Here is a 24757-nt window from a genome sequence, read left to right on the forward strand (position 1 = left end):
GATCCCTAGACATCTATTTACATGTATCCGCTTCAAAAGATTGACACTCGATCTGCTGGGCATGCGAATTTTCGGGGCAAAGGACGGCCCCCGTACGGGACGCAGGCTGACTTGATGTCTTGCTCTCAGTGACAAACAACCTACCTAACCAAGTCCGCCCGCCATGGCTGATACTTCGGACTTGAATCTTGATGCGCCGAGTGACCTTCAAGATATCCCTGATTCGGCAATCGAATTGGTACCGCCACCAGAAGGAACTTTTCCTGACAGGTGAGCCGCCTACTACTTTGTCTGATATGCTCGTCACTCACAGAGGCTGACCAAGGTTGCAGAACGTCTCTGTTGGCCTCTGTACAAGCCCATGGTAAAGCACATGGATACAACATCGTTGTCAAATCTTCAAGTACCCCCACGGACAAGAAACCGGGGCGAACCGCTAAAATCTGGCTTCGATGTGATCGAGGGGGCCAATATCGCCCGCGCAATGGCCTGACAGAAGAAACGCGCAAGCGGAAGCGGACATCGCGTCTGATGGATTGCCCGTTCATGCTTGTTGCCGCTGGGAACCCTGGTTTCTGGTCGCTCACTGTTCTGAATCCCGCACACAATCACGGTCCAGTTATCGAACGTACACGGCCTACCCCGCAACATAGAGTCAAGAAAGGGCAAGTTTCTGCCCAGCCCTACGACTGGCCACATGATGCTACTTTAACGCCTTTCACCACTGCGCTTGTCATTATTGATATGCAAAAGGACTGTGAGTTGCAGCTCAATACAGTTGCTAATATATGCTAATATATGATTTAGTCTGCGCTCCGGGCGGCTACTTAGAGTTTCAAGGATATGATATATCTCCTTCGCGTGAGATCATACCTAAGTTACAGCTTTTATTGCATACTTTTCGCACTGCGGGATTTCCCGTCTACCACACTCGCGAAGGTAACACCAAGAACCGTTGTCTTCTATGTTCTTTTGCTAATGCTTTCCAGGCCACCGGCCGGACCTATCGACACTATCCAGTCGAGAAAACTACCGGTCCCGCAATAACTCGTCAACATTGGGTATTGGTTCACAAGGGCCGCTCGGTCGACTATTAATCCGAGGCGAGCATGGACATGATATAATCGATGAGCTTTGTCCTATACCTGGCGAGCCAATCATCGACAAACCTGGTCGAGGCGCCTTTGCCTACACTGATTTCGAGTTACTTTTACGGAACAAAGGCATCAAAAACCTCATTTTCGCAGGAGTCACCACAGATGTCTGCGTATCCACTAGCATGCGCGAGGCTAACGACCGAGGCTTTGATTGCGTACTCTTGGAAGACGTATGCGCCGCAACCGATCCCTCTTTACATACTAGCACCTTGGATTCGGTGAAGATGGAAGGGGGAATATTCGGTTCTGTCGCGAAAGCGGATGATATTATCAGTGCAGTGGAAAATTTCAAGGCCAATGCGATCAAGAAAATGACACCTCAGCTCAGTGGCCAGCTAAGTGCTTGATGGCCAAATGTAGGTTGTATACGTATGGCGTTCCGGGCTGCTTTGAGCATTTCCAGTATTTTTTGTGCCATTTTAGTACTTGAAAGCCAGCAATTTCATCTAATGGTCGCGTTTTAGTTACTGTTTTGATATCAGGACCAATTCTATGTTATGGCAATTGAACAAGAGCTATTTCAAGCTTGGCAACATTATTGTCATTAATAAACCTCCTTTTTTCAATTAGGATCACGAACTTAGAACAGTAAATGATAAACTACAACAGTGGGATAGCGCGAGGACTAGAGGCTCGGATGGTGGCTCATTTCCTTTACTTATTGGGTATCTCTTAAATCTATCAGTAATTCACAAACATATACACAAAACCAGCCATCCTCATCAGTCTCAATCCCATCATAACCACTTCCTCCCTGCCGCAGTGACTCGTGCCCTAAACACGGGACTCGTAATCTGCATACCCTGCCTATAAAACGGACTCATAACAGTCTTGACCCAATTCTCATAAACCTCGTTCATGAACTGGCGTATGGCCTCTTCTGTCTGCGGCGATGTCGGGTTCGCGGCAATCGAACTCGAAGATGCGCGCGATGTGGTCGTCGCCGTCGCTAGCGACGCTGTTGACCCCGTGACGCCGCCTGACGATTGGAGTTGCGGGGGTTGATGGAGGAGGATGAGGCGGGAGCCGGAGGGGGTGAGGAAGGCGGAGACGTGGGATGCTGTTGGGGGGTAGGTATCGATGTGTTTAAGATAGCTAATAAAAAACAACGCACTTATTAGTAGGAGCATCGAGAAGAACAAGGTGGTGAACTAACAGTGCCCCGTTTGTCCATTGCGCCTCCTCGACGATGTCGAGACTGGCATGGACGACGAATTGATTCATGTACTGCGCGGATTCGGGGAAGCGGAAGCGCGCGATGCCATCTCCGCCGGCTTTGGAGGTGCCGAATGTCAAGCTAAAAAGCGGGACGTCGGTTGGCGAGAGGATTGTGAAGTAGTACGACATGCTGGGTATAGGGTGTTGCCGATGGATGATTGACGATAGTGCATTTAAGCTTTATCCGCGAACTATACGGGGAGTCACGTGGATTGAAATCAATACAATCATCAATAAAGCCTTCCAGGTGTGTATTTTAGAGTGGCTATGAAATAAATCGTATAGTAGTTTAATTGTTCTATATTCAACTTTGATTTTGAAGGTGTCTTGAATTGTGGTGTTGATTTACCATATCAGCACGTGATCTGCCTCCCACCCCGTCTCGCCGCAATCAATCTCCAACTACAACAAATCAGATTCAACATTATCATCATCTCCCCGAATTATTTAATTCTAGTCTTCGTCTTCCTTTAAATCAACGAAACATGCAATAAACTAATACATATCAGCCCACTCCTATACCTCACATAATGCCTCCAAAATTCTCCTACGGTCTCAACCTGCCGAATGCAAAGAAGCCCACATCCGCCAAGCCCAACCTATTAGCCGGACAAAAGCGCAAAAAGCCAGTATTCGGCGACTCAGGCTCAGAAGACGAGGGAGAAACTAATCTCGCCGAAAACCAAGATGGCGCAATCGAAATTACAACCCTGGGAGGACTAGACAGGAAAAACGAAAGCCTCCCAGTCGAGACAGATACAAAGCCCAAGAAACCGTTTCTAGCAGGTCTATCAAGCGCGAAACCTCCAAGCAAGAAGATCGGCGTAAGGCCGTTGAAGAGTAGTATCTTTGACGACGAGCATGATGAAGGACAAGCGGACAAACCCCAGAGTGAGGTAGATGCGCCAAATAAAAAAACATACGGCTTGCAATCAACGGACACAAATAAAGATTATGTGAATCTTGCAGCATTACATACGAGTCGAAAACACGCAAAAGAAGCTGAAGAACTCGACCCTTCTATATACTCATACGATGCTGTTTACGATAGCATAAAAGCAAAACGCGAGAAGCCAAAGAAGACGGACAATGGCGAGCAGGAAAGCTCTAGGTATATGGATGCGCTGTTGCGCAGTGCAGAGGTGCGAAAACGAGATCAATTACGAGCTAGAGATAGGGTGTTAGCGAAGGAGCGGGAAGCCGAGGGAGATGAATACGCAGATAAAGAGAAGTTTGTGACGGCCGCATACCGAGCGCAGCAAGATGAGGTGAAGCGGATGGAGGAGGAAGAGGCAAAGAGAGAGCAGGAAGAAGAGGAGCGACGAAAAAAGAACGGCGGGTCGGGGATGGTGAGCTTCTATCGCGAAATGCTCGCTCGAGACGAGGAGAGTCATGGCGAGGCGGTAAAAGCAGCGCAGGAGGCAGCCGAAAAAGTTGCAGCGGGAGAAACACCGGTAGAGGTATCGGAAGGCGTGACGAAGGAAAAGTCCGAAGCAGATATCGCGGCCGAATTGAATGCACGTGGTGCCAAGGTTGTTGTCAATGACGAAGGGCAAGTAGTCGACAAGCGCCAGCTGCTCAGCGCAGGCCTCAATGTCGCTCCGAAACCAAAAGCAAAACCGTCAGGTCCAGCTGCTGTGTCTACTGTCCGGCCTGGTGCCCGTGGTCCGTCCAACGAGGTTTATGCGGCTCGTGGCGCCCAGCGTGCTCGTCAAACTGAGATGATTGCCGCTCAGCTTGAAGAACGTGCTAGGCAAGAAGAGGAAGCTGAAAAGGAACGGCAGAAACAGCTGGCTGAGAAGAACCGTAGTCACAAGACGGACTCGGATGTTCAAAGCGCTCGCGAACGGTATCTTGCGCGTAAGCGCGAGAAGGAGGCGCAAGCTAAAAGCGGCACTTGATATGAATATAAATGTCTTTTGTGTCTTGGAGCTTGTCAGGTCGAAGGTTTAACCTCACCTTTCTTGTATTACTAAGAAAGATGCTCATACGCAGCTACTTCTATGCGGACAATAGTTATTCTGTCCTCGTGGATGCGGTGGATTATCAAGAAATAAGCCTCATCACATTATCAGCTAATATATAGTAATATAAAATAAGACTACGCCTACTTAGTATGGATAACATTCTGTTCCCAAACGCCACGCGTCGTCCATAACTTTTATTCACGCCGTCAATGCAAAACTAACGCCCAGTAACCCCATACCAACAATAGCCGAACCAATGCAGATGTTTCGGTTGTGCGTTAGGCACAGACCTTCGCTGAACAGTTGGAGACCTACCGAGGTCATGATCCCTGCTGTCACAGCAAACATCCCGCCGTAGACACCCCAAGATGTTCCTTCAGTGCCGGAATTGTCTCTGCCTCGGGTGGTAGCCCAAATCCATAGAGCAGCCAGTGCAGCGCCCGCTGGCTGACTAACTCCTCCTAAAACGCTAGCCCAGACAATAGCCTTTGTTCTTGATCGGATTGCTAGGTATAGGGGTAAAGCTAGAGCGAAACCGTCTGTAATATTGTGAATGAAGAGAGCAAGGAAGACTGTCAAGCCCAGTGTTGGGCTTGCATGGTTAGTAGCGTAGGTAATGAAACCTTCCGGGAGTTTATGTAGGGCAATCGCCAACGAGGTCTGCAGACCAATCGAGAGAAAGGCATTCTGAGGGACGTGATGGTGGTGTTGCTGCACTGAAGAATGGGTTGAATGCTGACCCCACGGTTTCGATGTGTCTTCCGAGCCAAGTGGATTACTGCCATTGACCGTCCATTCTTCTTCCTCGCCATTTTCCTGCAGTGGGGTTTGTTCATGCGTGTCCCGCGAGAAGTAATCAGATGCTTGTTCTTCGTCGGCAGGTCGATGACCTTCGCCAATATCCTGGTATAACAAGGGAATACGTCGTGCAGTTAATGGAGTTTCGGGCTCATTCTCTCCCGTATTTTGATCTGGATTTGTCGCTAAAGAAGGATCCCTTCTTTGATGACTCGAGAGATTCGTCGGGGTTACCAGCGCAGAGACGTTTCTCGCATCTACTACTTTCTGACATTCCGTCCCGCAAGTTTGAGAAAAGCCATAGCAAGGTCCGCTGTCATCGCAAACCTCTTTCGTGCCACGGAAGAACTTGTGAACTTGACGTCCTAAGCGTTGACGCATTGACACTTCAATTAGCGATGGCGGGATCTGACAGGTGGCTCGCGAGTGAAGCGCTGGAGCGGATTGTGCGTGCCGGTGGGAAGAAGCCTTCCGGATGAGAGGACTGCGCTCATTGTTCTCGCCCGAGTCCTCCTCTTCATCATGGGTTTTATTGTTGGTACTCTGGTGCCAGTGTTGTGAATGTGTAATTCCACCTTCTCCATGTTCGATATCGCCGTCAACTGGTTCATGCGTATGATTGCAGTCGACGATATGGGACGGTATATAGCGATGGACGATGTTTGAGAACACACTGATGGCGACAACGCCGGCCAGAAAAAGGCCAATTAAGACATAAGCTGCCGCAGAGCCAGATAGGCCAGAACGAGATAGATATTGCTTTGCTGTGGGCAGCATACTATATAACGACGAGAAAACCTGGACAGCATGACGGTTTCAGTGGGAGCCACGTTGTGAAGTTGCACAAATTGCGCAAAACTCACCATTACCCCAGCACTCAGACCCATAGATGATGATAAAAAGGTTGAATTTGTTGTAATATCGAATTTCCTCATGCCGCAACACGAGCGCATGATTACATCGACACAGATAATACTGGCGCCGATGATACACGCTGGATTCAAGCATGGCTGGTTAGCATGCGAATAGCACAAGCGAGAACAGGACCGAGCCTACCAGCACCAGAGACACCACTCATCACCCACCCCCGCGTGTCATTCTCATCGAGCCCCATGGCGGCTGACGTGGTGGTGAAGGGAAAGGAGCTATGGATGAACTGAAGGTGCGATATGTATGCGGCGTTGAGATGATGTAATAGAAGTATTCAGACGCGCTAGCCCCGGATAGTAGTAATTAGTAATTAGTATCTCCTATTGACTGCCGTGCCAAGGGTTAACAATAATAATGATTAGCAGCAGATCTTAAGATGCGTGCTGCAAGTTGGTAATCAGGGTCAAGATCCTGTGTAATGGTCTGGTTGATATTGGTTGTAAACTGCTGCAGAAATGATCAGCCTGACCGCCACTCTTTAGTTCTTATTCCTTAAGCATAGTTTTCCCCCAAGGTCCGCATTCTTGCTTGACCAAGGGCGCTCACAAAGGATCGCACGGAATCCCTATCCAATCACAGTGATAAGCTTTAGGAATATTCTCAATAGAGTCTCAGGTGATCTGCGTGACGTTGGTTGTTGTGGATGCCATGGATATACTGGCCCAGGGCAGAGGAGAGCTCTCAGTGTTTGCATCTTGCCCTCTGCTTGTCTATATGAATATTGACAGGGAAACTTGGGAGCTACAAGACGGCATCCCAATAATAATTAATAATAGTTATTATGATAATTCGCAAAATATATTGTTTAATGATATTCTACTAATCACAGGCAAGCATCGAGGGTCAGCCTCTATATGCACGCTGTGATTGGTCCAGAGCGCCTCCTCCGCGGAAGTGATTATTTTCACGCGACTCAACCACTTGACCCGATGGAAGCACAGCAGACAACGTCACAATCAGTCTCACACTAGGTCTTCGAGCTGGGAGCAAGTATTTAGACAGTCGCTTCCGACGGCTTTGCTGGGCTGCTGCTCTCACTTGGCCTTCTTCGGCACTAGACGAATCACGGCGCTTGCAGAGACAGCCAGCAGATAAACAGCACCATGTCTAAAACCACCTTCGCCATCTTCGCAGCTGCTGGAGCCGCCACGGGCGCTGGGGTCACAGCTCTGATCTATTCAGCTCGATCTCCTCGCGATCAGCAAGCCTCTCCTCCTCTTGCTCCTGCGCTTCCTGTCGCTCCGTCTCCAGCCGTGTCTCCGCCTATCCACGCTCCCAGCCCGTCCCTCGCGACAAAAGCTTCCACTGCCACCCCCGTCGATCCTTCAGGTCTTCTACAATACGGATTTCCAGGTCCTGTCAGCGACCCTCTCAATACCCTACCTCTGACGGGTGCCTACGACCGCCGGATGCGAAACCCATCCTGGGTTGCAGAACACATCACCCCGTATTCACTCTCCCTCAAAAACGCGGACCGCAAGCACAGCGCTTTTGTCGAAGACACCACAATCCCAACCATTTTCAGAGGCAAGCTGTCCGACTACTTCCGCTCAGGCTATGATCGGGGCCATCAGGTACCCGCGGCCGATGCCAAATGGAGCCAAGACGCCATGGACGCAACCTTCTCGCTCAGCAACATGTGCCCGCAGGTCGGCGAGGGCTTTAATCGGGATTACTGGTCACACTTTGAAGAATTCTGCCGCAACCTGACCAAGAAATACCCATCAGTTCGCATCGTCACAGGCCCATTGTACTTGCCCAAAAAGGATACGGACGGGAAATATCGCGTGTCGTACGAAGTAATCGGCGAGCCACCAAACATCGCTGTGCCCACGCATTTCTACAAGGTCATCTTTGCTGAGCACGGTACAAATGCGACGGATAAGGTCGCTCTAGGCGCGTTTGTGCTACCGAATGCGCGGATTCCGAATACACAGCCCTTGACGGACTTCGAGGTCCCTGTCGAGGCTATTGAGCGGGCTAGCGGTTTGGAATTCGCGACGAAACTGGACGCTGCTCGTCGCCGGCGTTTATGTCAAGAAGTCCGTTGTGATGTTGTGGTGCGAGAGTTTAACAACTCGAAGAAGTCCTTGCCTGCACCCAAGCGATGAGAGTAGCATTTATAGTTGCGGTGGGAATAGTGTCATCACGTTCTGTATAGTAGCCAGATTATCATACAATCTAACAATTGGCTGGGACCAATCCTAGCACTGAAAGGCCACGCCCTGCTTTTTTGCCATATTATCGCCGCCTTTCGCAAACCCCGTGCCCTCCGACCTAATCTCCACGAGCCCTGGCTTGATTTTGCTCTTTTCTTCCTTCTCCTTCCCCTTCTCCTTTGGTTTGGATTTATGCTTCGAAGACGGCGTAATATCCGTCTCGCAAACATAGCATAGAATACGACCTATAGCCGACTCTGATTGATCTGTCTCATGAGGGTCTATAGTCGTCTCAGGGGCCATGAACTTTGTAACACAGGGTAGACATATAACATGACCACAAGGTTTCGTCACTACACACTCTCCATTAGTCTCTTCTCAAACCTCTCGCCAGATCCGGATAGGCACACATACACATAGCTTTCAGCCCATTCGTCAACGCCTTCTTGCAACTTGGACATACGCGCTGCGCCGTTGAACTAGACTCCTCTGCCTTCTCTTCCGTGAAGTGCACATCCACCAAGCTTTTCAGCGAGTACTCATGTCGATTCTCCTCCGTCGACCCGGGGCATAGCGGCGCCAGTTTAACTGGTTTCGACATAACATCACTCTTGGTCCCTGGCGTCAACGACGGAACCCAAAACGACGGTAGCGCAGATTTCGACTCCGACTAGCAAATCGTCAATCCCTTTTAGCAAAGAAAAAAAATCCATATTAACTAGATTTCATACCTTTTCCCGTTCAATCTCCCTCTTCAGCCTCTCCTGCTCCGACTTCGCATACCGCGCAATCTCCGCTTCACCAAGCTCAAACACCTTTCGCCGCTTCCCATTGACCTCGATTTCCCGCTGTCGAAAGGCCTCCGTAGCGGCGTCCACCCTGCTGCCACTATCATCCTCCTTATTACTGCCATCCTCCATTGTCGGGACTTTCCTCTTTTTACTGTTTTTATGCGACCCCTCAATACCCATACTGATCAATTCGAACTCATGTAATTCCCTGAGCTTGGCCTGCTCAAGCGCCTGCGCGTCGTCCTCAGAAAGGCGTTTCTTAGCCTCGTCGCGCTCCCGTTCGACTCGTTTGATTTCTTTGCGCTGCGCGAGCAGGTCGCTGATGGCGCATTCGCGACAGAACAGATCGCCGTTGGCGGCGCAGGCTACTACAGGTGCTCGGGCGGGTTGGAGGCAGAGTTGGCATGATCCGAATGGAAGGAAGGATTCGCGCGATAGGCGGGTGCGCTGTGTGCCCCAGGTTGAACGCAGGAGTGAGCGTTCGTAGGAGGTGAAATGTGGGAGAGAGGTGTTGCGTTTTGAATGGGCCATCTTCGCGGATTCTGACAGACGGCCAATGTCTTCATTAGGTCGAGATGTTGGAGATGGTGAGTGATTTGTAGATGGTTGGCGATCGATTAAGCTACGCCGGCGCTGTGGGGCAAAGCTCAATGACGTGCGGAGCTTGCCTCAAATTGCCTTTTTGGGATTAGGGATATACACACAGAGTAACTATCGGTAACAGCTATCTTAATCATACTCGGTAGAATTCGTTTCTCAATGCTGCTAGAAGCTTTTAACCCAGCAAGATGCAATTACTTCCCGCCAATGCTTGTTCTCGCTCAGAAACAGAAACCCCCCGTTCCAGGGAAATGAAAAACGCAACACTACTTCTGTAAACGAAATCAGGTCGTAAATAATAAAAAACAATCTAGTCGTATAGTGCCCAAAGTCGTGTTCCAGATTTTGATAGAACACAATACATTTAACCTCGAAGAAAATGAAACCGCAAAGCTCGGCGTACAATAGATCTGGCGGCGAATAACAGAATCGGATGTAGGGGTATCAAAGAAGAAAGCAAGGAAATAACTAAAATGAAATGTAGATATTATCATGCGCCAACTGCTTGTTCATGAGGGCTGTGTTTGGGACCTTCTGGAACAGATATTTGATCAACAAAGTCTCCATTTTCTCGGCCATTCACATCTTCATTTATAACGTCGCTGACTTTGGTGGATGTGGTGGATGTAACGATCTCGTTACTTTTGTTTTGTGTGGAAGAAGAACCTGCTTGCTCCTTTTTCAAAACATCTAACGATGGAATTTCTGGGATATCGCCAGCTACCGATACACTGTCTACCAAACGAGAGCTTCTCGCAGTCGCGGTACTAGCACTCCGGATTGACTGCGGTCTAGCGCTGTGAATGGATGCTGACCGAGTAGATTCATGCGCGTCGCCACCTGATTCCGAGGCTCTGAGTTCCTCAGACACTGCCGACTTACGGAGTTGCAGTCTTTCTTCAGGAGAAATATTCTGCCATTCAGAGCCAAATGTGATGACAGAGGCTTTCTTTCCGTGCAAAGTGAAGTTTGTATCCTTCCTAGATAACCCTTCACCTTCCCCGCTAGCAGTGCTATCAACAATAGGGAGGCTAGAAGACGACTCTCGTCCCTTCCTACTACGTTGGTGACTCGGCCGATGAGAATCTCGCAGAGTTCGCTGTAGACTTCGACGGCTCCGGCCACGAAGATCGCCAGATTTAGCATCATTCTTTTCTTCCGTCGGCTTTTCGTTGCTTTCTATTTCGTCTACCAACGCGGAGGTTTGTGAGGGTCCCGTAGGTCCATCAATACCTAGAAGTCCCGCTTCGCGAAGGACTTGCTCTTCCCCTTCATCAACATTCGGAATGCTCGTTGTGGGTTTCAACTTTGGAGAACTAAGGCTGCCGGCTTCGCCTTCCCTGCCGGAGCTAAGCACAGATTGTTCACACTCTGTTGTCTTACTTTGACCAGCATCGCTAGGGGTAGTCGCTTTTTCAGATGCCTCTCCAACTTTCTGCTGTTTGTCGTCGTGAACTTCTGATGATAAAGCAGACGGAGTGTAACTTAGCCGACGACCATCCGATGATAGCCGAGAGGCAAGTAGACCCGTGCTCGTCAATTCGTCAGGAGGGCTTTGGGAGGTTGGTCCATTGGAAGTACCGTCGATGCTTTGATGAGCAGTAGAGAAGCTTTGAACAGAGTCGAGTCTCGCTAATGAAGCCTGGCTTGTCTTAGCCGTGGCGAATGAGGTGTGTTTCTGTGCATCTTTAGATGGCTTTTCTTCAAGGCCTAGGTCCAGCGCCAGTAGTTGTCTGTAGCATTTGGTTCGCCAGATATCGTAGCGTACCCATTTAAGCTTGGCGGACATTCGTCCAGCAGCCAATATGACGTTTTCTCTGGCTCTGACATTCACAGGGGTCAAAATCTGGAGATGCCTAGCGTTCCTGAGAAGATCGTCAAGCTGCTTCTGGCAACCAGACAGCTTTTCATCGGCTTCTATAACCCTCTGGGCCATCAATTGCCGACGAGCAGCTGACATCTCCTCTACAAGATGCGGGTCGACGTAATATTTATTAGCAGAATGGACATCCATTTGAGCCTGAGATTGTGGCTGAGATTCCTCCGAGGAGATAGAGCCCATGCGTGTCACTTTCTGATGCCTTCGACCTTCATAATGAGTTCCAACCGTACTTTTCAATGGAACGCCTGTCGTCTTAAAGGTTGCTGCATAATTCAACTTCCCAAGCCAATCATTCATATCGGCATCTGAGTTTGCAAGAAATACTTCCTCGAGACCATTATGGCGAACAAAAAGAAAGGCATGCTTATGTTTTTTGTAAGCGGAATCGATCAAGGCAACTGCATCAGAAGTTGACATAATACTGTCTGGCTTGAATTCAGTGACCGGTGGTTTAAATACCAATAGCGTCCGAGCTGTCCGTTTTTGCTGGTTCTCTTGTTGGGTCATAAGAGATTTGATCCAATACAAATCGCGGAAGAAATACAATTGCGATGAGGTCAAAAGAGCACCCCATTCCTGCCAAGGAGAGCGAGCCCTCTTTTTCTTTGGGTCTTTACGCCAAAGCAGGCCTACCTTCACAACCTTGATGTCGACCAAGCCCGGGTGTGAATCGATCGGATTTTCGATGGTTGTAGATGTCATGAAAGCATCAGGTCGTGACCGAGCTGAAACTATCTGAAGAATTGCAGAATTTGAGAACGCTTGGTGTAAACTCTCGATTTCTTTGAATCCATCCACACCGGGAAAGCTGTAGCTGTCGTCGATATCCATAACTTCTTTCAAACTTGGGCGTAGATTATCCAAGGCTCCATCCAAAATGACAGCGTAAGGATCCACAGGTTGGTTTGAACCCCGTGCTAAATGGTCCGAGCTAGCCACTTTCAAAAGAGCCCTTCTCTTTGGCATCTGTCGTGTGCTGAGATTTAGCTCATCTTCAACGTGAATGAACGGGGTATAAGATATGTTCTCGTATATACACTCGAGAATATCCTCCGAGATGCCGTCTACGCGTGAGTTCTTAACATAGTCTTGTTTCTGCATCTTTCGCTTGTTATTCTTGTTGAACACGTCTGTGTGAAGGATCAAAATAGAGAAAGCTATAAAGTAAGTTTGGTCTAGAGCATAGTTAGCAATGGCCATGAATAATATTGTAAGCACATACCAGTAGATGCAAAAATCCCCGGGTTGCATTCGTAATAACGGTCTGCAAATCCCTGCAGGACCCGATCGATTTGTTGGGTTTCTTTTGGTAGCTCGACTTCCATCAATAGCTTGCGAATTGCCATATCAATCGGTTCACCAAAGAAAGAAAATGTTCTCATGAATTTACGCAAAGCAACTTTTGAAAAATCATCGTCTGACTTGGACAATATCGTAGCAATTGACCCCTTAGGGACTGTCTCCTGGAGTTTAACTAGGTACGTGGCAGGTGTATCATCTTCCGCTCGGTCTGGGTACGACAACATGCTGCGTGAGGCTGCGAAGGAGGCGTATTTAGAATCGGAGCCAGGTGTACCTGGGGGTTTCGGACTCGCACGGCCGTCTCGACCAGCCGATAGGTCGGGGTTCTGTCGCAACTTGTTGCTTAGATTAAATATATCACCAAAACTCTTGCGTCCATTTGTAGAAGTCGAATTGCGGCCTGATGGTATATTCGATGATGAGTTATGTGGGTCATCTTCACTCCGAGCAGCGTCAATAAGCGAATTTAAAGTTGAAGATCGTCCCCGTCTCACACGGCCTTTGGCGGACGATGCAGATTTCCCGGAAGCGGCCGACGTGGTAGAATTCTTGCGGAAAAGCCGAGGCGCACTTATTGCCTTTGGAGACGATAGTTTGACAGAAGAATGTGTAGGGGATGGCAATGGAGAGATTTGGTCTCCGTCAGGTTGAGAAAGATCCATCTTATCCCCATTGGAAATCGGAGACTGTCGGCCGCTAGCAGACAGATCAGAGCCCGGTGGAGGGAGCTTGACAGGGAGTGGGAAAAGCGGACGGCGGCTTCGTTTCAAACGTAACATACTGAACTTCTTGTTGGGGTGTGAAACCTCGCTCCTCGCGGAACCCCGGTCACCGGAGCTGTACTCAGACCTAGAGGACTCTGAAAGCCGATTGTCATGTTCTGATTGTCGTTGCGTAGGCCCACTTCGATATGAAGAAGTAGACAGTCGTCCCGGCTCTTCGTAGTGGATGGGAGGAACGCCGCCAAGAGCGTGTGAGTATGGGCCTTTGGCGTTTCCTGAGCCGCTCATATTCCCGAGATTCAGTGCTTCTTTTGACAGTTTCTTCACCAATGGAAACCTCGTTTTGGTTTTCCGAGCTGATTTATCTAGGTTAGAAGAGGTGGTGGGGGCGGTGGTAATAATTGTTGGAGCTTTAACCCGACCAATTAGCCAAACACTAAAAAAAAATTAAGCACAATGAACTTACGTGGAGGCATTGAGGGGACCGGGGGTATACTTGTCTCGCTCTGGGAGTAGGTTGCCGAAAGCTGAGGATCAGAGGCATGACGGAAACGCAGCATGCTAAACCGATTTCTCTTTGCGGACGAGCCACTCTGGGCATGATTAACAGCGCCAGATTCGTCGAGATGGTGATGCCCATTTAGACTTTCATTTTTGTGAGATTCTGGACCCAATGTATGGACGCCATCTGGTTGCGACTCGTCCATAGGGGGGCGCGGACCCGAGTCCGAAAGGCGGCGGTCAACTGGGGTAGGCGACGCCGCAGGCCGAGGAACATGTTCGCTATGACGAGTGTATGTTGGGAGCATGAAACTGTATCGTTTCATCCCAGTGTTATTATTTGCGTCTGTAGGCGCAAGCCGGTTGCGGTTCCAATACATGGCGCAACCAAGATCCGAAGATTTGATCGGTTGGATTGAAATCTATCGGCTCATGCTCGAACAGAAGAAGTCGACACCCGTCGAAAGGGAGGAGGTAAACGAGGAGGCTGTTATTTATGCCTTATTCGAACGGTACTCTCAAGCATTGCTAAGACGAGATAGTTGAAAGTCGAATCTCAATCGGAGGATGTACAGGAGGAGGTTATCCCCTGAATCGTCGACGTTCGAGGATCGGTAGCGCGGTGCGAGAGGAGGTCTATGGGCAGAAGACAATAAGCAATCTTTCCACAATCAATCGACAGTCACGCAGAGAAGACGATGCACATTATTGGGTTGATGCAGCGGAATGGATAAGGAAAGCTGTCAACTCGGTCTGACGGCGGCGTGGTAACAGATTAGGTCATCCTACCAGGATGGGCGGTGCTGAGGTTCCGGCACCAATGCTGCTAGTGGGAATTCCCGTATTTTATTTATGGTATATAGCGAAGTAGTGCAGTAACGATCAGCAGGATCAGGGGCGATGGATGAGAGTGGGTTAGACACAGGAAGATGGACGAGGAATGATTATTCGTGCAGAGGCATTCTTATAATTCTGGCATTACGAGGCAGGTTCCACGCCAAGCGAAAGGACCGTCCGGAGGCAGGACCGGGCCCAGACCTGGCCTCGTCTCACGTGCAGCGGCAGTGGTCAGCATGTCATTTATTATTTTTTATTGAATATGCTGGTGAGGCGGTTGTTATGTGTGTTTGACATTATTAATTATTGCATCAGTGGTTTGCTCACTCTGTCGATCGTCTGTCCTGTGCCATTGCGGAGCTTCAATTGATACCACTCGCTGCAAGTACATATATAGCATTTGAGTGTCTAATAATGATGATGATGATGATGATTAACATTGCCTAGTACCCAGTTGCTTCGCTGTTTCAGGAGCGTATCGAGTATGGATATTCTTATCTTCAATGCTCCCTGCTGTGCGCTGTGCAGAATAGGAATGCGCATTCTCGCAATTGACCCGGTACCTACGACGCCCCGTGCATCGACGCATGCATGTAACAGAGACTGGGAAAGATCGAGACTCGCCTGTACCCACCGTATCCATCAGCACTGGGTCCGGTTTGCAGACCCTGTTTCGATGTTGTTGTTGTTGACACATGCAACCCGTTGTCTCGGCTCGCGAGGTTGGAGATGTAGATATATTTAATCCTAATTCCTGCACCTGGCTTACATGCGTAGAAATTCAACAATATCAGTAAATAACAGCCATTATAACAGCCAAGAGACGATACCAGAAGAAGAGTGCCCAAGAATATACCAAGACTTGTAATAATAATAAATAATAATAATATGTCCCCGCTGTTATTGTCACTGCCTGCGCTCTATATCCGATGCGGCCTAGCGCAGTGGCGGTGGAGCCAGTGGGTTCGCCGTCGCTCGAAGTCGAGAATCTCGATGTAATATTACGTATTGTTATTCCTGCCAGTCCGGATGGCATCCTGACAATTGCTTGCTTGCACTCATCCAGCCACGTCCACACCAGCAGCATGTATCGTCTGCACTGGATATTCGTGGTCTTGTGCGCCCTGCTCTTTGTAGGCCAGGCGTCTGCCGTCCCCGCCGGCACTGATTTTACAATCCCACCGCCGTCAGAGCAATTGCCTCGAGACCGTGCTCAATTCACCCAGCAGATACAGGCCCCTTGGCGACCGTGGACGAGACTGAGGGACTCTGTGATTGAGCGGATCTGGGGAATCCCCAAAGAGAAGCAGTCTTATAACAAAGCCGGTGCGCGGCTTCCGCCTACCAAAGCATGGAGTCGATACAGCAGCGACGTAGTCCTACGCTTCAAGCTACAGCAGCCTAATGAAGTGGAGGCGCTATCAGAGGCGGTTGATATTCTTTTTCTGGATGTCTGGGATACGACAGACGAGTTTGTCGACATTCGACTGGCAAAAGAAGTCGTGAGTATTACCGTTTTGTCCGCTCAAGTTCGCGCCTAACAGAATCGAATTTGATAAGATACCGTCGTTGCTGGGCCTTCTTCCTCAATCGCTTCAAAATGAACATACTCTATTGATCGAAGACCTCTCGGGTTTGATCTACGCTTCATATCCGTCTCGCAACTTTGTCCAACTCAACCGCAACTCTCTCTTTCGGTCGTCAAGCGCCACGGATCTGTTTTTCAGTGACTACCAGCCGTTTTCTGTGATATTACACTGGATGCGTCTCATGCAGTCGATGTTTCCATCTCATGTGCAGCTGATAAATGTCGGTGTTACCGCCGAAGGGCGAGATATTCCTGCTTTTCGACTCGGCGTCCGCCCGCTTGGTTCCGCCCAGGAGCCCCGGAAGACTGTGCTAGTAATTGGAGGTTCACACGCTCGTGAATGGATCAGTACATCTACAGTTGCGTACATTGCTTTCAAACTGATGACCGAGTATGGTAATTCTCCCACAATAACAAGGCTATTAGAGGAGCTCGATTGGATATTTGTTCCTACTATTAACCCCGACGGATATATTTACACTTGGGAAATGGATCGTCTATGGCGCAAAAACAGACAACAAACCGGTCTTCACTTTTGTCCAGGAATTGACCTTGACCGTTCCTGGGGTTTTGAGTGGGATGGTGAGGGAACTCGTGCAAACCCTTGCTCAGAAAGCTACGCCGGCAATGGGCCTTTCGACAGCGTGGAAACCAAATCCATCGCGAGCTGGGCGTACAACCAAACGCAAGATAGAAATCTCAATTTTGTCGGCTTCCTCGATCTTCATTCCTACTCTCAACAAATTCTTTACCCGTACTCGTATTCGTGTTCGACCGTGCCACCGACCCTTGAAAACCTTGAAGAGCTTGCTTTCGGACTTGCTAAAGCGATTCGGACGACTAACAGAGAATCCTACAAGGTCAGATCAGCCTGCGAAGGGGTTGCAATGTCGGACAAGTCACAAAACAAAGGCAAACGCCTCTTGGCTGATGTGGAAAGTACCGGCGGCAGCGCACTAGATTGGTTTTATCATCATCTCCACGCGAAATATTCGTATCAGATCAAGCTACGAGATACAGGAATGTATGGTTTCCTTCTGCCTCCTGAGAACATAGTACCGACCGGCAAGGAACTGTACAATTCCATCCTTGTATTCGGACATTTCACCTTGGGGGAGGATAGCACGCAAGATCTTGACTGGCAGCTAGATCTCGACGATTATGGAAGTTCAGAAGCAGATTCGGCGGATAACGCATTCGACCCTGCTTTCTTCAGAGTTAATGAAATCGTGGCGGATGACTCGAAAGATGACTACGACTATTTCTCCGCAGTTGAAGACAACGAGTACAAAGATGAAGGTGGAGGCCTATGGTAGTCAATACGACCATTTGCGATTCATCAAATAATAGAAGTTATTTGAATTATGGTTTGATGATTTTAGTCTAATTTGCGATCATACTTCTGGCGTTTGGGTGGCATTTTGAAAACAACTTGGTTGGTCTGGATTGGACGATATGTCCGATGCGTTGTTAGTAACACCTGTACGGCCTACGTCGATAATCTTCAGTGTCAAGTAGATGCACTATAATTTTAAAATATCATATATGCTATTATTGTATCACGAATCGTTGGTGGCTGTTGTAGGTTAGGGTTACGGACGGCATCCGTTTCCGGCGATGACGGGCGAAGGCGCATCACACTCTTAACACATCCCCAGCTTTTCTGTCAAATCCACTTCGCCATATGCGGACTATTCCATTATACTGACGCATATGACTATGGCCAGTACTACCTCGAACCTCAGCGTCGGAGTTGCTTTTCCATCTTCAGCTGTCGAGTTTTATCCTAAACCTAACTCTCCGAGCTCAACGTCGATTAAAAGTGATGCAACATCTTGCTAATCATTGATTTGATTGTGCATGAAGTGATTAAGTCTAAAGCAACACCTATCATTTAAGGACCTAGAAGCATGTCTATCAAAGATAGCGCTTTGAGCACAACATCTAGAGTCTACATACCAGAAGGCTCACATCGGTGCCGAGACTATCTCCTACCAACTGTGAACGATGGATCGCACTTTTTCCGCTCGATGATATGGGATATGTATAAGACAGGAAAATACTCGGATTTCACAATCAAAGTAAAGGGGTTTGAGCGAGAATTCCATGTTCATCGAGCCGTGATATGTCCGCAGTCGACTATATTTGAGGCCGCTTGTCGGGGGAAGTTTATTGTAAGTGGGCTCCTCGATTTGTATAATGATAGTCTAACAGGAACTTGTAGGAAGCAACGACGCAATCAATGACATTAGTCGACGATGACCCCGAGATAGTCGAGCGTATGATCAAATATCTCTACACACATCGATACGACGACTCGGAAGACTGGGACTTCCATTGTCTCTACTACCGCCCACACAGCCTCAAATACGAGACAAAAGTAACCACATCAAGCGAAAGCAAACATAGCCGACCCTTCCGCCTTCATACATCGACATCACCAACGAAACCACCCAACAAACCCGGGTCATCCTCCTCAACCCCTTCTACGTCCCCCCACCCCCCTCGGTCTCTCTACGTCTACGCCATTGCTGACAAATACCTAATCTACCCGCTCAAAAACATCGCCCGCGGCCGCTTCGCTAAATGGGCGAATGTCCACTGGTCTATGCCAAGCTTCATCTCTGCCGTGCGCGAGATCTTCGACAATGAAAGCGGGAATTACGCGGACCTGAAGGAAGTCGTTCTCGCGCCGATGGTGCAGCATGCCGACACACTTCTATCCGACCAAAGAGAGGAAACTAGTAACTTCCTTCGCGATTACAGTGAGGTGAGCGTCGAGATTTTGCGGCGCGTCCTCGAGCAGAACAGGATTGCACAGACGGGGCTGGAGGTTGATATTTCGGATTTGCATTCCCGCATTGGTTGGTTGAAGAGCGAGAATAAGAAGATTACCATGCTGCAGAATCAGAATCATAAGCTGAATAAGGAGTTGCTGGAAATTAAGATGGTAGTGTTGGCGTGGAAGAGAGATATGAGGAATATGCGAGGGGGGGAGGATAGAGGGAGTAGTGGTAGGAATGGACGTGTAGGTACTTCTACGGCCGGTGCTGCGGCAGGTCAAAATCAGGTTAATTCAGATGTATAGTATCTATCTTATGTAGTTACCTTTTTTATTATTTTTTTGTGAAGACAGTTTATACATACATGTATATGAAGCTACACCAATTGGTCTATATTAACAGCGGGACGCCTTAGTAATGACATGTAACTGCACTGACGAGGCTGTATGCTACATGTGGCTTGGATTTAGTTATTGTGGAATTGTCGCTGAATTAGAGCTCAATTTCCCCGTTTGTGAGTGTCACTTGTCTGCGCTTATGTAGCATTAGAAAACGTGATGGAAACAACACAACATGTTAGCATATGCGAATTCCTGCAGGGTTACAAATCAAATCAATAGTCGCCTAAAGCAAAGCTTTCCTTTTTCTGTAAGAGTTATTTTTATTTCGATTGGTTATTGATTATTGGCGTGTGCAGGGATATTGATCAGCTGAAGCCTCAGGGTGTTAGATTCAGCCCCCCCTCTTTTGTACTGTCTGCGCCGCATTTTCCCTTTTATTAGGAATGGTACCGTAGCCAAGCATATTGAATAGATAAAAATCTGAAGTACCTCCAATCTCTGTCGGAACGTGGAATACTTGAGTTCTTAATTGCCTTTTTATACCATCTCATTCACTGCAAATGGCGACTAACACACAGAAATGTACCTACATCATCACTCGCCAGAAAGAAGAGAAACAATGCAGTAGAAAGAGCACAAAGGGTACACTATGTACTCAGCACTACAATATGGGGAAGTCGCAAGGGGAGCCAGAAAGCTGTGACGAAGACGACTCGGTGGTGTCTACTCCAGTACGCAATATACACAATTACACTCCTGGACGCTGCTCAACACCGCCTACTTCGGTTGCGCGTAGCAGCATTGGAGAACTCGGTAGTTTGTTAAAGGACTTGCACGTTCGAGATGACTATGATCACTCTGGAGACAAGCCATTGAAGTTAAAGCGAGTGAACACCGCCCAGAGTGCGATCAGCTATGGTCCTCGTGACCCAGTTCTCAGACAACTTAATCAATTCATGCCTCGTGCTATTCATCCATCGGTGCATGAATACATCACACTGGCCTTGGAAGCGCGGCTGAGAAAGGATGAGAGGCGTGCTTATGTCTACATCCTCCATGCGATTCCAGGCAGAGAGCGACATTCTAGTGCATCCGCAGACGAGAATATCGATACAGATAGAATTATTCTCAAGGTCGGGAGTTCTATTGACGTTTCAGCACGGATCACAAGGCTCTCTTCTGAGTGCAAATACCATAAATACAAGCGTCTCGAGGCGTTTCCAGACATAGGACCGATTGAGCTGTCATACAAGGTTGAGGAGCTGGTTCACGCAACCCTCAAAAACTGGGCTTATCGGTCACCTTTAAAGTGCCCATGTAAAAAAGAGCACAAGGAGTTCTTTGAAGTTGAACAAAAGGAACTGAAGGCGGTTTACCGCTGTGTGAAGCATTGGGCTGACGTTGTGACTAAGAATAAGGATAAGCTATGGGTTAAGAAGCAAACAGACCAATTGCCTGATCTCGCCAATTTGCATATTTAGTGGACTATATAGCATCCGAAGCCTGTATCCGTCAAGGAAATGCGTATATGGAAATGGGATTCAATTGACCTGTGGGCTTCTTTCAGCATTAGGGCTATGTAGAGTTCTAGTGGACAATGAGTATGGCTTTGAGCCTAACGAGGAGGATAACTGTGAGGGAGACAACTTTTGTTGATTATTTTGGGAAAGAGTTCGTAAATTGTCTATCTCTCTGAAAACAGCTTCTAGATTTTCTTAGTGTAGTTGGAACTGAATTGTCAGTAAGCTAGAACGATGCTTTAACATGAAATACAATACCAACTTCCCCTTGAAAACTACATATATGCCTTCATTGCTGAACTCTGCCGTACAAGCTGCTTCACAAGAGAAGGGATTAAATCGAATAGGGTCTGTGTATCTTGTCTGTCGAAACTGTATGGATGAGCTATACCGTTACTCGGGTCGTGTAGCTGTAAGCTTTGAAGGTGGTCAACTGCTATCGACACAAGGATAGTCTTCCCACCGCCAGGAATCCAATGGCAATAAGAGTGTCAAGTTTTGTTCAATTGGCCCATGTGGTATTTGAACTCACTCTAGGTCAAGAACCAGCCTCCTGTTCTTTCCTTCCGCTTGTGAACATGGTCCTTGATTCATTAACATAGCCTGACGGAGGAAAATGTTTAGGGTTGCAACTTTCTTACTTTCGTCAAATGTATTTCTTATGCTAGATATCTTAGTCTCTATGCTGGCCACACCAACTCAGTGACTATACGACAATGTCAGTATAAACTTATAAGAACCAAAGTGAACATGGCTGCTTTAATAAAATAAATGATGATCTCACATTTCTGAATTACAGTGATCGCACTGTTCATGTTTTCAATATTCTGCGCCAAAATTATGCGGAGCAAGTCTTTGGCATACGCAGCAGCCGTAACAGCCGCATAAGATTGCCATCTATCATTCTTATGGCTATCAGGTTAGTTAGAGATACCTATAATAGCAATACAGGGGAAATAATTTATCAGCCCCGCTACTTCCGTTTCGAAACATAAGATATTTCTCTTGTCCCGTAGTTCGTCACGACGCTTTGCCGATGCTATGACCTGGCTTCCGGAGGCCATCAACCCGTAATGAACGGTTGGTTCATCTCGATCAATACGTTTTTCCAATGCTTGAGAATCACACATAGAGCAATTGTCCTTCCCAATATGAAAAGTGCTAGCTTTAAAGAGCTTATCATAAGCTCTTTAAAGAAAAGAATACTCTCTCAGGGCTGGTATTCGGGTCCCAAGTTCCTGTACTCTGCTGATGTATTCATTCATCTTACCCATACCAAGAGCATGGTCCGTGTGCAGTTTTTGAACCTTTTGAGTAGGAAATCCGGTGGCTTATTTACGTGAGAGTTGGCATTACAGCCACTTTCTTCAAAATGTCCTTTATCATAGTGCACCATTCCACCTGCCTCGTCTGTTGGTATATTTTCTAGCAAGAGTCTTATCAAGAATGTTCTTATCTTTATTTTATAAGGACAACTCACAACGACGTCCCGAGTCGTATATCGTGGTATGAATTCTCAAGGTCTGGAGTTCTGGGAGCAACCACGCCAATTCCGATCAACAGTCCAAATTGTATATTGGGAGAGGCGTGGACCATATGAGCGACGATATGGGCAGCTGGTACTACTCCAGATTGTCCTTCTCCAGGAAAGACAGAAACTATATTGTGGACACCAATCTCTCCAAGAATATAGGAGTTTGGATCTTGGGCATTGGTGAAGAGATCTTCATGCTCCTCATCCAGTAATAATCGTGAAGCGACCAACTCGCGGTGGAGGGTGGTAACCCAACTCACCGTATATGCACTATGATCGAGCCTCTTCTTACTCATGGCTTCGAATACCTAATCGTTCACAAAATGAGGCTTGCAGAGTTTTGAGGATTAGACCTGGTATAAGTCGCAAGGCTAAAACGTAGTCGGCCTAATTTAGCCTAGGAAATACGGATGGTTTCTTCTCCTTATCTGATTGGTGTCTACTGTTAACGGATGATTTACAAGAGCCTATAGTGAGAGTTCCAACCTGCATGAATGCCAACAAAAGTACATACGCAACCTAACTCCGCGTTATCTTTTTTTTCGTAAGCATATACCTGAGCTGAGGAGGAAATGTTGGTAATCATTCATCAAACCAACCCTCCCTATATCCTTAGCGTCACCATGTGGCGTCAATTTCTCTGCTCAGATTTGATATTCGATATGAGGAGGTGGTCAGCCTTGTTATTGACAACAGTTAACTAACTTTCCGATGGCCTGCGGTGTTGGCAGCCCTCCCGAAAGATGAAAGCTCTATTGGCTCTAGTACTTGAGATTAATAACAAAATTTGCTAGTGGTAATATGGCTAATAACATGCGGTGATTAGTGGCTTCATTTGATTGACCGCATAGCCGCCGTGGCACATACCCCGCTCGCTATGGCCTAATTGATAGTGAATCAGCATTCAGATCTAGACGACGGTTTGATTTATTTTTTATTGCTGGTTTTTGACTATTGATAATCTAAAAAGGGTCCATATGCACGATGTTGGTTCCCCGTGTGTCGTCTTGTGCGATCTCAACCAGCGAGACCACTCCTTTGTCAATAGACTTACCTAGTCAGGAAATACACTACGAGAGAACGACTCGGTCAGCAAAGCCATGTTGTCATGCATGCCAATTATTGGCAACCTGTTGTTTTTCCGAAAACCAGAGCGATATTTGCATGTTATTCATTGGGCTGAGAACGCTTTTGGCTGCCGAAATCTGGGTCACCGTGAGATAATGAATTTGAGCAATGCCCGACCGAGAAAGCCTCCAAAATCCGCAGGCCACTACAATTACAAAATGAAGCGCTATAAAATCAATAGTTCATGGTGGAGGCATGACTTGAGTCATTTTTTTTCTTCGAAGGTGTAGGTGAACATGCACTGCCAAGAGAGGCCTGAGATGCTGGCAAGTTAGCTATTAACCACAATTAACAAGACTTGATTGATGTTGTAAGCATGGAATTTTTTGAATTGGATGCGGAGTTGATCTGATATATATGCTTCTCGAAAAGAACCACCCTAAAGAACAATAGAGCATCATGTATGCTGCAGGAGATAACGCCAAGAGGCGAATGTTGCTAATTTAAGGCCTTATCATATCAATATTGTCTAAATCAGGACACATTCAGGTGAAATGCTAGCTAATTGCAGCCTACAATGTCAAAGTTAACCGAGTTTAGTTAAGATTAACGGATGCTATTTTTACCTATCTGGATGCAGGTTTATCACATTTGTAGCGAAGGCACATGCAGGTGACAGTGTGATAGCACACATAATACGCTCTAATTGGCCAATATTGTAGATTTACAGCGGTCAAGTTTATTTTTAGATGCTGTGCCAAGAACGCCAAATTATGCTTTCAGCCAATGATAGTGCTAGGATAAGTCAAGCCTAATTAATTTGCTGTCATTTTTAGAAGTAAACTCAGCAGGCTAACCAGAAATGGTACTTTCCCCTCCAAATTTGCAACTTTAGCATAATGCAGGTTAATTGATGTCACGCAGCCGATTGCACTAATAATTTCATTGGCAATCAGGACACTGTCAACCTTTAGAGCTAAGGGCTAGCTTGCATCTGGACGCGGGTAAAAGAGGGGGTGAATTGGAGCTATCTATAGACATAACAAACCTTCTCAGGAG

The 24757-nt window shown here is 47.6% G+C and overlaps 11 protein-coding genes across 11 annotated transcripts; 6 read left to right on the plus strand and 5 right to left on the minus strand.

Moving 5' to 3' along the window:
• Positions 1 to 163: 163 nt before the first annotated feature.
• BGW36DRAFT_298148 (Isochorismatase-like protein) lies at positions 164 to 1504 on the plus strand (the record flags this gene model as incomplete). Its single annotated transcript, XM_046211413.1, has 4 exons — positions 164 to 270; positions 333 to 757; positions 808 to 939; positions 990 to 1504. The coding sequence occupies 4 exons, from the start codon at positions 164 to 166 to the stop codon at positions 1502 to 1504; spliced, it is 1179 nt and encodes a 392-aa protein (XP_046070979.1).
• Positions 1505 to 1710: 206 nt separating this feature from the next.
• BGW36DRAFT_417342 (putative trafficking protein particle complex subunit 2/Sedlin) lies at positions 1711 to 2654 on the minus strand. Its single transcript, XM_046219378.1, has 2 exons — positions 2314 to 2654; positions 1711 to 2252 (listed from the first exon to the last, which is right to left on the minus strand). The coding sequence occupies exons 1-2, from the start codon at positions 2502 to 2504 to the stop codon at positions 1895 to 1897; spliced, it is 549 nt and encodes a 182-aa protein (XP_046070980.1). The 5' UTR covers positions 2505 to 2654; the 3' UTR covers positions 1711 to 1894.
• Positions 2655 to 2786: 132 nt separating this feature from the next.
• On the plus strand, positions 2787 to 4421 carry BGW36DRAFT_380115 (coiled-coil domain-containing protein 55-domain containing protein). The gene has a single exon (XM_046216291.1). It carries the CDS (start codon positions 2906 to 2908, stop codon positions 4274 to 4276), a length of 1371 nt encoding a protein of 456 aa, XP_046070981.1. The 5' UTR covers positions 2787 to 2905; the 3' UTR covers positions 4277 to 4421.
• Positions 4422 to 4540: 119 nt separating this feature from the next.
• Positions 4541 to 6254, minus strand: BGW36DRAFT_297124 (putative ZIP metal ion transporter; the record flags this gene model as incomplete). Its single annotated transcript, XM_046211331.1, has 3 exons — positions 4541 to 5899; positions 5986 to 6134; positions 6197 to 6254. 3 exons carry the CDS (start codon positions 6252 to 6254, stop codon positions 4541 to 4543), a joined length of 1566 nt encoding a protein of 521 aa, XP_046070982.1.
• A 919-nt stretch (positions 6255 to 7173) lies between these two features.
• On the plus strand, positions 7174 to 8181 carry BGW36DRAFT_296809 (putative mitochondrial inner membrane nuclease Nuc1; the record flags this gene model as incomplete). The annotated part of the gene is made up of 1 exon (XM_046211312.1): positions 7174 to 8181. The coding sequence occupies one exon, from the start codon at positions 7174 to 7176 to the stop codon at positions 8179 to 8181; it is 1008 nt and encodes a 335-aa protein (XP_046070983.1).
• A 93-nt stretch (positions 8182 to 8274) lies between these two features.
• BGW36DRAFT_428070 (RING finger domain-containing protein) lies at positions 8275 to 9551 on the minus strand (the record flags this gene model as incomplete). Its single annotated transcript, XM_046220497.1, has 3 exons — positions 8275 to 8582; positions 8644 to 8899; positions 8961 to 9551. The coding sequence occupies 3 exons, from the start codon at positions 9549 to 9551 to the stop codon at positions 8275 to 8277; spliced, it is 1155 nt and encodes a 384-aa protein (XP_046070984.1).
• Positions 9552 to 10110: 559 nt separating this feature from the next.
• BGW36DRAFT_428071 (putative guanyl-nucleotide exchange factor) lies at positions 10111 to 14407 on the minus strand (the record flags this gene model as incomplete). Its single annotated transcript, XM_046220498.1, has 3 exons — positions 10111 to 12677; positions 12725 to 13936; positions 13993 to 14407. 3 exons carry the CDS (start codon positions 14405 to 14407, stop codon positions 10111 to 10113), a joined length of 4194 nt encoding a protein of 1397 aa, XP_046070985.1.
• Positions 14408 to 15872: 1465 nt separating this feature from the next.
• On the plus strand, positions 15873 to 18018 carry BGW36DRAFT_380124 (putative zinc carboxypeptidase). The gene is made up of 2 exons (XM_046216292.1): positions 15873 to 16366; positions 16425 to 18018. Exons 1-2 carry the CDS (start codon positions 15950 to 15952, stop codon positions 17766 to 17768), a joined length of 1761 nt encoding a protein of 586 aa, XP_046070986.1. The 5' UTR covers positions 15873 to 15949; the 3' UTR covers positions 17769 to 18018.
• Positions 18019 to 18362: 344 nt separating this feature from the next.
• On the plus strand, positions 18363 to 19540 carry BGW36DRAFT_342510 (uncharacterized protein; the record flags this gene model as incomplete). The annotated part of the gene is made up of 2 exons (XM_046213127.1): positions 18363 to 18626; positions 18677 to 19540. 2 exons carry the CDS (start codon positions 18363 to 18365, stop codon positions 19538 to 19540), a joined length of 1128 nt encoding a protein of 375 aa, XP_046070987.1.
• A 525-nt stretch (positions 19541 to 20065) lies between these two features.
• BGW36DRAFT_451108 (uncharacterized protein) lies at positions 20066 to 21172 on the plus strand. Its single transcript, XM_046221819.1, has one exon. The coding sequence runs from the start codon at positions 20137 to 20139 to the stop codon at positions 21055 to 21057; it is 921 nt and encodes a 306-aa protein (XP_046070988.1). The 5' UTR covers positions 20066 to 20136; the 3' UTR covers positions 21058 to 21172.
• Positions 21173 to 22016: 844 nt separating this feature from the next.
• BGW36DRAFT_397695 (uncharacterized protein) lies at positions 22017 to 22926 on the minus strand (the record flags this gene model as incomplete). Its single annotated transcript, XM_046218325.1, has 3 exons — positions 22017 to 22284; positions 22404 to 22532; positions 22577 to 22926. 3 exons carry the CDS (start codon positions 22924 to 22926, stop codon positions 22017 to 22019), a joined length of 747 nt encoding a protein of 248 aa, XP_046070989.1.
• Between the last annotated feature and the right edge of the window lie 1831 nt (positions 22927 to 24757).

This window comes from Talaromyces proteolyticus (genome assembly GCF_021365285.1).
Source record: "Talaromyces proteolyticus strain PMI_201 chromosome Unknown BGW36scaffold_7, whole genome shotgun sequence".
Lineage (NCBI taxonomy): Eukaryota > Fungi > Ascomycota > Eurotiomycetes > Eurotiales > Trichocomaceae > Talaromyces > Talaromyces proteolyticus.

Excerpts from the sequence above, each read along its gene's own strand:
- BGW36DRAFT_417342 (XM_046219378.1), bottom strand. The coding sequence starts at position 2,504 with ATGTCGTACTACTTCACAATCCTCTCGCCAACCGACGTCCCGCTTTTT. Across the intron at positions 2,253-2,313 it reads CAATGGACAAACGGGGCACT|CTATCTTAAACACATCGATA; the intron begins GTTAGTTCACCA and ends GTTTTTTATTAG.
- BGW36DRAFT_380115 (XM_046216291.1), top strand. The coding sequence starts at position 2,906 with ATGCCTCCAAAATTCTCCTACGGTCTCAACCTGCCGAATGCAAAGAAG.
- BGW36DRAFT_380124 (XM_046216292.1), top strand. The coding sequence starts at position 15,950 with ATGTATCGTCTGCACTGGATATTCGTGGTCTTGTGCGCCCTGCTCTTT. Across the intron at positions 16,367-16,424 it reads TTCGACTGGCAAAAGAAGTC|ATACCGTCGTTGCTGGGCCT; the intron begins GTGAGTATTACC and ends GAATTTGATAAG.
- BGW36DRAFT_451108 (XM_046221819.1), top strand. The coding sequence starts at position 20,137 with ATGGCGACTAACACACAGAAATGTACCTACATCATCACTCGCCAGAAA.